Source organism: Triticum aestivum, chromosome 1B, assembly GCF_018294505.1.
Source record: "Triticum aestivum cultivar Chinese Spring chromosome 1B, IWGSC CS RefSeq v2.1, whole genome shotgun sequence".
Lineage (NCBI taxonomy): Eukaryota > Viridiplantae > Streptophyta > Magnoliopsida > Poales > Poaceae > Triticum > Triticum aestivum.
The window spans coordinates 659,629,611-659,641,447 of NC_057795.1; the positions used below are offsets into that span (position 1 = coordinate 659,629,611).

Below are 11,837 nucleotides of genomic sequence, written 5' to 3' on the forward strand. Positions count from 1 at the left end.
AAAATGTTTCAACACGTAATTGAAAAACTGTTTAATACATATGCGAACAACAATGTTCAAAAACACATGTTTGAAAAAAATGTTAATCATGTATTTGAGAAATGTTAAACATATATAAAATAAATGTTTCAGATGTATACGAAAAATGTACAATGTGTCTGGCACAAAGTAGATATCAAAACATGTATTTGAAAAAATGTTAATCATGTATTAAAAAATTAAACTTCTATAATTTATTCTCTTGATGTATACAGAAAGTATAGATATCAAAACTTGTATATTTAAAATAATGTTAATCATGTATTTAAAAAATTGTTAAACTCATAGAACATCTTTTTTCCCCAACAATTCTAATTTATACAAGCTTTTGGATAAATATTTATCAAAAATGTTCGCCTGTTTAAGCGCAAGCGACTAGTTATTGGCTAATGGTAGATGGAGACATGGTGAAAATACGGAAGACTGCTAGACACATGCATCTGACTAGGGACTAGGGCAGTTACTTCTATGCATCGAACATGTCCTTGAATATTGCAGAAAATGGGCGGTTCCATCTGAAGTAGTAGCCTGGACTTGTTTGGTCGATGCCATAAATATCAACTAAATATTTTCCTCTTCGAAAAGGAGGTAACCCTCTGCGTATCAACAGAATACTGCAGAGAAGTGTTCACTGAAAATGCGGAAAACAAGATACATTTCATGGTTTACATCACAGACATCAAACAACTTGAGGTCAAGCCTAAAATAAATAATTCAAAGACCAAAGAATATTACGTGAGGCATATGCTCATAGAGTTTATATCCATAAATGACACAACATATATTATTATATCTCAATCATGGCAGTACATGAAGCAGGCATCAACATGGCATCCACCATGATATCTTTTATTGGAGCAACGAAAGAAAATACACACAAGCACATAAACAAACTGACACGCTGGTTTGGATACTCTCGATGGGATCCTGTTTTATTGAACTCGATGGTGAGACATAACTTTGGCCTGTGAAATCTCAGACCAAGCATATGCATTATTAGTCATCAAGGGATGCCAAGAGAGTATCCCCCTTACAGAAACTGTCACAAGCATCACCGCAGCGTTTCACATAGAGCTTCATCTCTTCAGTGTTGTCAGCTGGTGCCAAAACAGGATAGTATGCGTCAAGAACTAACTTTTCAATTAGTTTACATGTACAAATGAAACATAAATATACTCAGATGGATTCTATTTACCTGTGCTGATCACGTTGTCACACACAGAAGACCTGCATCCCAAGCTGCAATACTCAATGGCGTTTGGTTCATCTGCCAAAACGAAGTAGATCTGAGATAAACAATTCCTCGGTTACAATATGTCGATGTTTTGTGTATTGGGATGGCCTCTATCATTCATTCTCTATTAGCTATTTTCACAATAATTTTTGGTAGATGTTTGTTAGCATTATGAAAAATCATTCATGTCAAATCTTATCATACAAAACATCAGCTAACAAATTCAGAACAGTTTATTACAGTATATTAATAGGTAAACTTGGAATTTTGTTAATTTGACATTACACATTTTTAGGATCACATCTACTTTGAAAAGGAGAAAGTATATAAATTAGAAGTAGCGAGTTGTCTGTCTTTACCGGAGCTGCGTAGAGAGGCCAAGCCCGCGGGGAGTCGACAAGCACAGAAGTCTGCGCACTGGAACACTGTACTAGGACCGAGAAGGCAAGAATTGAAGCAGGCCACTTTGAAGGGGTTTGCGCCGCAGTCCACGCCCTCTACTTGCACCTGCTCCAGGACCAGCCCCAGCACGAGTAGGCACACGATCGCACTCTCCAGACCCTTTTTGCCTCCTCCCATGGCTATGGCTGCCGGGCTCTCTTGCAGAAGGCACGAGTACTAATGGGGGCTTTTGGTTGAAGGACTGATGAGATTAGAGTGAGCTCGATGGGCTCCTGGTATCGATTTTTATACTAGGAGATGATGGCCGTGGGAGTGTCTAGATGAGTACTGGTTGTTGCACGTGAAAAACCAAAGCGCACCGGGGCCATAGTTTCTTTTCTTCTCCCACACGGGGCAAAAAGTTGGATCGATGGCGCGCGGACAAAGTTGGCCGGAGCCGACGACGACGACGGTGACGGTGTTGTGACCTGCACGAAGCTATCCAGTAGGATGTTACATGCAAGCCGGCGAGTTTTTTTTTACTACATTTCTATAAAAATATACTCGTATATACGATGAAATGCGTTTTTGACGTGAGCTACACAAACAAAATAAAGTAATGTATTTTGGCACAAGCACATTTTGTTTAGATTTTCTTTTGAAACTTTAAAAATCCGATTTCACTCTAGCAGGTCCTATTTTGTTGCAGCATGCAACTATGGGGCGGGGTTTGGACAAAATACAATTTTTGTCAAAATGACATGTGTGCCTGGGAATAGAGGGGGAGTGCCCGAAAGTGCCTTTCTGCTCCCGAGCTCATTTGAGCTCGGTGAACAGTAAAATCGAAAAAAAAATTCAAAAAATTCCATTTTTTTTGTGAGAAGCATTGACAAAAGTTCTAAGTGCTTGCAAAAATTCATCATGAAATCACATTCCTGTAAGGCGTGGCAAAAAAAAAACAAATTCAGTGCTCCAAAATGCTTTTGAAAGTAGCATTTTCAGAGTACCGATTTTGTTTTTTTTGGCACGCCTTCTAGAAATGTGATTTCATGACGATTTTTTGCAAACTCTTAAAACTTTTGTCAATGTTCTCCCAAAAAAATATTTGGATTTTTTTGAACTTTTTTTATTTAGTTTTGATTTTACTGTTCACCCGAGCTCATTTGAGCTCGGGTGCAGAAACTCTGCGTCCGGGAGTGTCGTATTATATGCCAACGAAATACCTTTTCTTTTTTGTTGGGAACGATACGTGCATGCCAGAAAGACATCTCTTTGCTGTACACATGTGCATGACTTTGAGGTTTGAGCTGGCGATGTATATCAAACAACGTGTGACCAATGTCACCTTGGTTTTTCATGTGCAAGATTTGTAGATTGCTGATCACGCTTGCCGCGGGAAGTTTTTCGTGTGTAGATACATGGCTCTATATGACATCTAAACTAGAGCTTTGTTTTTTCCCCTATACTACTCCTATCTTTAACTTTAAGAGAAAAATATACTTTTCATCTCTTAACTCTTGACAAAGTCTAGATTTAGTCCTTTAACTTTAAAACCAGATTAGTTGCATTATAAACTTTTAAAACCGGTAATACTATTTTTTACAAAGAACAATCCTACCTTGTTTACACGTCCACTGAATGCACCATTGTAAATTACTTTCACTTTTACAAGCAAGGCAGGAGCTCTATCGATTTCATTAAGAGAGAACTAATTCAGAGTTGACCGGTTTAAAAGAAAAACAAGGCTGAAAACCAACATGAACCAACACCGACACCAACACAAACATGCCACCACCACCTTACATGACCACAATCTGGAGCGATAGTAAGCAAGATTTTCGATGACGACTTCAAGAAGGAAAAACAATGCCCGAGAACGCCGTCCTCACCGGCATCAACCCCCATCAATCAATAAGCTTTCGCATAGACCCCTGCATGACCGCCCCGCCAAAAATTGGGATAGATCAATCCTAGCCATTAGGTTCCGATGCCACTCCTCGCCGACCAGTCACAGATTAGCGTGAAGAAGTACTCTTCGACAATATAGGAGGAGGACGCCCATGGGCACCAACATCACGGGCAACGACCCCCGACCAAGAACAAGGCTTTCGCCCAGAGTATTATGCCTCCCCGCCTCTTATCCAAGGTAGGGGCCAGGCCCCTGCGAACATCAACAACGGCGAACCAAACCAAAAGGAAAAAGAAACGCCGCGGCCTCCACAACACCATGGAGGGCTGCCTGCATAGGTGTTGGCACCACCACCACCATTACTACGAGTAGTCTTGAAGCCACAATGCAGCAACCGCCTCGCCTCCGCGCTGTCGACGAATGCCAACCTCGCCGCCAACTAACGATCTAGCCTGCTGCCCGTGCAGCCGCGACCAAAGCACACCAACGACGCCCACCACCAACACCAGTGTGCTACCACTCGCCACGCGCCGCACTGCCGCACCCATCGCCGCTTCTACGCCGTCCGGTAGAGGAAAAAGTGCAGCTGTGCCGTCACCGACCCCAAGAGGTCACCTCCAAAGACGGAGCAGCAGATCAGGCGCTGCCCCGATCTGAGCCCTTTGAGCCGGCGCGCGAGCAACCACCGCCACGCAGCACTGGGGTCTCCCAGACAGAGTTTATACCCACAGGCAAATGATACAACATACACCATTATATCTCAGTCATGGTAGTGCATCAGGGCAGCAACATGGCATCCATCATGATGGCTTTTATTTCGAACAAGGAATGGACATACACACACATAAAACAGGGTGACACACTGGTTTGGATACTCTCGATGGGATCCAATTTTATTGAACGCAAAGGTGAGACACGACCTTGCCCTGTGAAATCTCAGACCATGGACACGCATCAGTACGCATCAAGGGATGGGAGGCCAGCATCACCGTTACAGAAACTGACACAAGCATCAGCACAATTTTCCACATAGAGTTTCATCTCTTCATCGTCAGCAGCTGGTGCCCAAATAACATATTATGTGTCAATAACTAGCCTTTTTCATCAATTAGTTTACAGGAATGCAAATACAAGATGAATTTTCTTTACCTGCGTTGACCATGTAGTCACACACGGAAGACCTACATCCCAAGTTGCAGTACTCAATGGTGTCTGGTTCATCTGTCAAATTAAAATATATAGCGTGTAAATAAAATCCTGTCCGAAACAAATAATTCCTCACTTACAATATGCTTTGGATATTCACATGGCCTCTATCATTCGTTCCTTGTTAGTTATTTTTCCTATTACTTGTTGGTAGAAAATCGTGAAAGAAAAACTTGTGGAAAAATATCCATGGCAAATCTGATCATCTAACGCCATCTAACACATTCAAAATACGTTATCATATTAGTAAGAAAACTAGGAAATTTTAACTTGACTATATGCTTATCAGAATGACATCTATTCTATTTTAAAAAAAGAGGTAGTATATAAAATAGAAGGAGTTCATTCTCTTTACCTGAGTTGGACTCAAGGGCCAATTTAGGGAAGCCTTTAGGGCAGCTTAGGCCACTTGAGATTTTACACCTACAGACGCCTGCGCATAACTTCTGAGCACCACGGGCGCGGCAAAGGTTGTAGCAGTTTCTTCCCAGGGTGCTCCTGCAGCAGCTCTTGCCTTCTACCTGCAGCTGTTCCAGAACCAACCCCAGTATGAGTAAACACACTATCACACCCTTGAAGCCCTTGCTTCCCATGGCTGGCAGGCTATCTTGGTTGATGGATTTGGTTGATGGATTGCTGAGACTAGGCTTGGATGGCTCATAGTTATAGGAGATGGTTGTTGTGGCATGTGGGATGTTCACGTGACGGTTGTTGTATGTAAATGTTGCGTGTTCATGCCAGCCATGTATTTTTTTTCTTTTTTGGTGAAATCTTGCCAGCCATGTAAAGCGGATGAAAACAAAAACTCCTAACTGTGAGTGTGTTTGGAGGGCTAATCTTCTTCCAAACTCCACTGGCAATCTTTAACCACACGCAACAATGACAGATCAATTGCTAGTTGCATATCACTCCTTAAACATGTTTTTTTTAAAGAGCTTATGGACAAATATTGCACCTTGTCTTTCTTGCCTTGCCAAGGAGCCGACTCCGGCAATGACAACAAAAGTGTCTTTAATCACGCGTGGCAACGGCAAAAAGGCAACCTTATGGTTGTCATCCATCCCAAGAGAAATTTGATTGAAATCGTGTGTGGATGATAAAGATGATGGTTATGGAATACGTGGAAGCGAACATGTTTGTATCAATCCATCCGCGCCCACAGTTCACATGGTATGTCACTTACGGGTTGGTAATGCAAGCGCATCCCTCTCGAAACAAAATTTTTTGGCAGTTAGCTAGTTCTTGTCTTCATGTGCTTTAGGCTTTTCTCAGCGCTCCATGATGCTAAGAATGCCACGTAGGCAAAAAGTTGACATAGCAAAGAAATTAAGAAAAACAGGGAGAATCGAGACCCGAGGAAGAAATGATGTAAGCGAGCAAATCTATGCAAAACACATAGCATGAGGAATTTTTGTTGCTAAACAATCAAATGAAGGAAACTTAGCTACAATAGGCTAAGCACCTATGCATGCATTGGGGAGTTTAGTTTATAAATTCTTTGATGCACTTAGCACCTTATCTAATCACCTTTGGTGGATCCAGAAACCTCTCGAAGGCCGAGCAAAGCACAAACTAAGGTATCTAAGATCGGAAATCCAACTCGGTGCCCAGGCTCATCTGCTCCCGCTTAGAAAAAAAATCAAAATAAATACTAGAAAATTCAAAAAAATCCAAATTTTTTTTGGGTGGTAGATAATTTGATGCGTGAGGTCAGCTCTAAATTTCAACACATTTTGATATTTTTGCAGCTCTCGGCAAAAAAGACAAATCGGGTCAGAACAGTGTGTGAACAGTAAATATTTTTATAGACCCCCATTTTGTCTTTTTTGCCGAGAGCTGCTCAGATATCTAAATAAGTTGAAATTTGGTGCGAACCTCACGCATCAAATTATCTACCACCCAAAAAAATTGGAATTTTTTGAATTTTTTTAGCATTTGTTTTGAATTTTTTTTCTGAGAGGGGGTGCAGATGAGTCTTGGAGCAGAAACTCCGTGTCCATCTAAGATGCCATTTTTAATTAAAAAAACATCATATGAAAAATGTCTAACATAAGGTGTCGCATCAATGGTAGATTCACTCATGAGTGAGCACCATTAGTTTGTTCTAGAACACAACTGATCTCTACCTGGGATCAGGAAAGTTTGTATGATCAGATAATACAATTTTGTTGAAAAAAATTAACAATGAATCTTTCACAAACGGATGGCGTGCGTGCTTGGGAAGAGATGGGAGTGACATGTGTCCGAGCAGAAAAGCAAATAAGAGATGATAAAAGGGATAGACCGAGGTATTGACGGGTGGGCCACAGTCCACCATAAGATTTCCTAATCATTTATTTATCATAGCGAGCAAATGTTGAATCTTGCTTACTGCGAGACGAAATGAGCGGTCGCCTACGTCGCTCATTCAAGTGGGCCAACCCAACAACGGTTTTGAGAAGCTTCCATGTGCCATTTTGAGGAGCTTCTATGTACAGTAGGGACTGATTTTTTTTTGGAACCTTCCGTGCTTTTTCGGAAGCTTTCAGACTTTTTTTCCTTTCCAATATTTTTTCTACCGATTTTTATACTTTTTTCTTTCTTCGTTCCTGTTATTTTTTTTCTTTTTCTTTTCATGTTCTTTGTAAAATAAAAGAGTGAACATTTTTATATGGCATGAACTTTTTTAAAAAAAGTGCGGACAATTTTTCACATTTTCATAAAAAAAATATGTTGCGAACATGTAGTCATATGCCGTGAAAATTCTCCAAAATTTACACTATATATTTTTTACATTTTCATGAACATTTTTATAAATGCTGAAATCATTTTTCAATGGTAAAAAACACTTTTTATAAGTCACGAACATGTTTTAAAAATTGAGTGAGCACATTTTTGTATTTCATGAACAAATTTTAAACGAGTTTTTGTTGGATGGTACACCATTTTTTAAATGTCACGAATATTTTTTATAAATTAGTGAAAATAGTTGGTGTCATGAAAGTTTTATTAAAAATGCATGGACACTTTTTCTGAGCTGCTTGAACGGTTTTCCTTTTCTTTTAGCACAATCCACTAGGTTAATTCGTTAATAATCATCGGAATGCAAAGAGTGTTATGGGGCAGACCAAGCCATGTGTGTCTCCCCTGATCTAAAGTAAATGCAAACCTAGCTAAATTGCGGGCTTCGTAATTTGAGCCTCTTTTTTCATGAACGAAATTACTTAAGGTGAAAGAAGATCTAGAAGCATTAATATCCTTGAAAATCACCTCATATTTAGGCAATCCGTCGCCATATGCACCCTCTCGAGATTCAAGTCAATAGCCAAGGCAATGCCTTCGCAACAAGCAATAGCTTCCAGGTCTGCAGGATCAGTAACTCCCGGCAAGACGAGAGCTAAAGCGCCCATATATAATCACTGATCATCCTGACCTACAGATGCCACCATCCACATTTATTTTGGTCGATCTGTTCTTCCTATACAAAATAAGAGCCATTCTTGGTAGCTGGGCGTGGCCCATTTCATCTGATGTCGTAGCCGAGGCGGTCGTCATTCTACCTAAATGCGAGGGAAATCCTTATTTGACGCATTTGGTGTCAAACTGTCGGCCAATTGCACATACGAAGCGACCGAGCAAGCGATTGGGCATGCCCATCTGTAGCATAGGTACATCTTTCATGTTCCGCTTTTGGGAATTTTCTAGAAGGTTTCCAATGATTTTTATCGGTTTTGGTAACCTTCTAGAAGGTTCCTGGACCAGTTTTTCTATTTTTCCTTTTCCATTATTCCTTTTGTTTCTATTTCTTTTTCTCTCTCTCTCTTTTTGGTTTTTCATTTTTATTTTGTTTCTGTTTTTCTGATTCTATTTTTGGTTTCTTTTGTTCGAAAATTCCATAAATATGATCACATTTTCCAAATTTCTTCACAATTAAAAAAAAGAGTGTGTTTCAAAATTTGTTTAAGAATTTCAAAAATCTTCTCATTTTCAAAAAAAAATCATGTTTCATGAAATGGTAAAGAATTTCAAAAAAAAATGTTGCTTTGAAAAATTGTTCACAATTTCCAAAAAAAAACGTGCTTCAATAAATATTTAGTAACTTCCAAAAAAATATAGTCTTCAAAATTTGTGCACAATTTAAAAAATCATGTTAAAATGAATGTTCAGGAATTGCAAAAAATGCTCTTGTTTTCAGAATTTGTTTGCAATTTTGGAAATATGTTTATTTTTTAAAAATGTTTAGGAATTTCAAAAAAAATGTAAACGGTTTCAACATTTTGTTCAAAATTTAGACAAAACTTCCCAAGTTTCAAATTTTGTTCGGATTTTGTAAAAAAATGTAAAATACAAATTTGTTCGCATTTTCAGAAAGTGTTCACGTTTTATAAAAATTATTGTTAATTTACCAAATGTTCCCGTTTGCTTCTTTCAAAATTTAGAAAATGTTTGTGATTTCAGAAAATATTCAAGATTTACAAAATAAAATTCACATTTTTCAAAAAACATATAGTCGTGTTTTCAAAAAATGTTTGTAAATTTTGAAAACTGTTCGCAAAATTCAAGAGAAAAATCATAGGTTTTGAAAAAGGTTTGCATATTTGAAAAAATGTTCATGATTTCAAAATAAGGTTCAAATTATGAGAAATATTTAATAGTTTTTCAAACAGTGTTTATGTTTCCAAAACATTTCAAAATTTAAAAAATGTTCATTTTAAGAAAGTGCGTTAGGTAGAGTAGATCGGTCAGTCATTATAGTATGCCCCTTCGAGTTGAGAGTTCTTAAAACAACGGCCATGTATGTATCACCAAAACTAGTTGGGTTTGTTGGCAAGCAACACGCTCACGACCGTGTGAGGTCCCAGGTTCGGTGCCTAGCAAGCATACAATTTTTTTGGATTTTCGACCACGCGCTACAATGCACGCTCACTGCTGAACTAGCTCATGGCGGACTCCCCATGTGTGTTTGCTCGATAATATGTTGTAGAATGCGACATATAGGAGGTCCCGAAAGTGAGACATAGACATGCCTATCATAGAGAAGAAATTACATAAAAGTAAAGGAAGACCCAGCTTGGCCCAATATTCTATGGAAATTAACTACTGGCCCACTGCTGAACTAGCTCATGGCGGACTCCCCATGTGTGTTTGCTCGATAATATGTTGTAGAATGCGACATATAGGAGGTCCCGAAAGTGAGACATAGACATGCCTATCATAGAGAAGAAATTACATAAAAGTAAAGGAAGACCCAGCTTGGCCCAATATTCTATGGAAATTAACTACTGGCCCACTTTCCCAAAATATTGGGCCGCAACTGATTGCATGAGTGGCAAGAACTTTTTTTCGATTGAGGTGGCATCCAGTGTATATGAGATGGGGGAGACTGATCAGGGCAAAGTAGATTTGAGCTAGAAATGTAGTACACTATCAAACGCCACGCCCAATGTCACGTTGTTTCTTGGGCGTGCCTCTCCGGTTTGGTCCCCCCTTGAAAGTGCAACTAATTCTCAGGTGGTTTTGATAATTCATAACAACATATAACTCATTGAACTAATATCCATTCAAGTTAATTATTTTAAAAACTTCAATGATTGGCATGGCATTGACTAGAGATGTGGACCCCTCAAAATGCTAAGGACAAAGATTGGCAAAGGCTCAAGACTCTTCATTTTCATTTTAGTGATCAAAGATCACATTGAGTTTATAGGAAAGCCAATACTATTAAAAGGGGATGAGGTGTTGCTTAATGGTCTACTTGCTCAAAATGCTTAGTGATATTGCTCCAAAACCCTCAGCCACTTTCCCATTTTCCACATATGTCCAAAACCTAAAGTCAAAACTCGGCCCCACCGATTTGATCTATCCGGCGCCACCGAGTTCTGTTGACACAACCACTACCAGAAACCCTAGACAGTTCATTCTCACCGGTACGGATCTGGGTCTCACCGAGATGGCATTACAAACTCTCTGTTTCCCTTCATAACATTTCGGTCTCACCGAAATGAGCGATCGGTCCCACCGAGTTTGCCTGACCAACTCTCTATTTGCTCATTGCTGAAATCGGTCTCACTGTGTTCATGCAATCGGTCTCACCGAGATGAGGTTTTTCCCTAGCCCTAGCACAACGGTCCCATCGAGATTCCTAAGGTTCACGTTTTGAACTGAATCGGTCTCACCGAGTTCTTCTATTCGGTCTGACCGAGTTGGGTCAAATGTGTGTAATGGTTGGATTTTGTGTGGAGGCTATATATACCCATCCACCCCCATCTCCATTTGAGAGAGAGCCATCAGAACGTGCCTACACTTCCACTACTCATTTTCTGAGAGACAGAACCACCTACTCATGTGTTGAGACCAAGACATTCCAATCCAACTACAACAATCTTGATCTCTAGTCTTCCCCGAGTTGCTTTCCACTCAAATCTTCTTTCCACCATAGCCAAATCTATGAGAGAGAGAGAGTTGAGTGTTGAGGAGACTATCATTTAAAGCACAAGAGCAAGGAGTTCATCATCAACACACCATCTATTACCTTTTCGAGAGTGGTGTCTCCTAAATTGGTTAGGTGTCACTTGGGAGCCTCCAACAAGATTGCGGAGTTGAACCAAGGAGTTTGTAAGGGCAAGGAGATCGCCTACTTTGTGAAGATCTACCCAAGTGAGGCAAGTCCTTCGTGGGCGATGGCTATGGTGGGATAGACAAGGTTGCTTCTTAGTGGACCCTTCGTGGTGTGCCCTCCGTGGACTCATGCAACCGTTACCCTTCGTGGGTTGAAGTCTCCATCAACGTGGATGTACGATAGCACCACCTATCGGAACCACGCCAAAAATCTCCATGTCTACATTGCATTTGCCTTCTCCAAACCCTTCCCCTTTACCTTCATATGCAATGTTTTACTTTCCGCTGCTACACTCTTAGAATTGCATGTGTAGGTTGATTGCTTGACTTGTGCTAAGTTGCTAAAATCTGCTAAGACTTAAAATTGGGAAAATGCTAGATTTTTATTTGGTCAAGTAGTCTAATCACCCCCCCCCTCTATACCTACTTTCGATCCTACAAGTGGTATCAGAGCTTTGTTCTCCATTTGCC

The 11,837-nt window shown here is 39.9% G+C and overlaps 2 protein-coding genes across 2 annotated transcripts; both read right to left on the reverse strand.

The window, feature by feature from the left end:
• Nucleotides 1-799: 799 nt before the first annotated feature.
• Nucleotides 800-1,936, reverse strand: LOC123098977 (type-5 thionin-like). Its single transcript, XM_044521081.1, has 3 exons — nucleotides 1,633-1,936; nucleotides 1,235-1,306; nucleotides 800-1,136 (listed from the first exon to the last, which is right to left on the reverse strand). Exons 1-3 carry the CDS (start codon nucleotides 1,850-1,852, stop codon nucleotides 1,036-1,038), a joined length of 393 nt encoding a protein of 130 aa, XP_044377016.1. The 5' UTR covers nucleotides 1,853-1,936; the 3' UTR covers nucleotides 800-1,035.
• Nucleotides 1,937-4,336: 2,400 nt separating this feature from the next.
• THI1.1 (alpha-1-purothionin-like) lies at nucleotides 4,337-5,436 on the reverse strand. The gene is made up of 3 exons (NM_001405782.1): nucleotides 5,125-5,436; nucleotides 4,713-4,784; nucleotides 4,337-4,621 (listed from the first exon to the last, which is right to left on the reverse strand). Exons 1-3 carry the CDS (start codon nucleotides 5,360-5,362, stop codon nucleotides 4,518-4,520), a joined length of 414 nt encoding a protein of 137 aa, NP_001392711.1. The 5' UTR covers nucleotides 5,363-5,436; the 3' UTR covers nucleotides 4,337-4,517.
• Nucleotides 5,437-11,837: the final 6,401 nt, after the last annotated feature.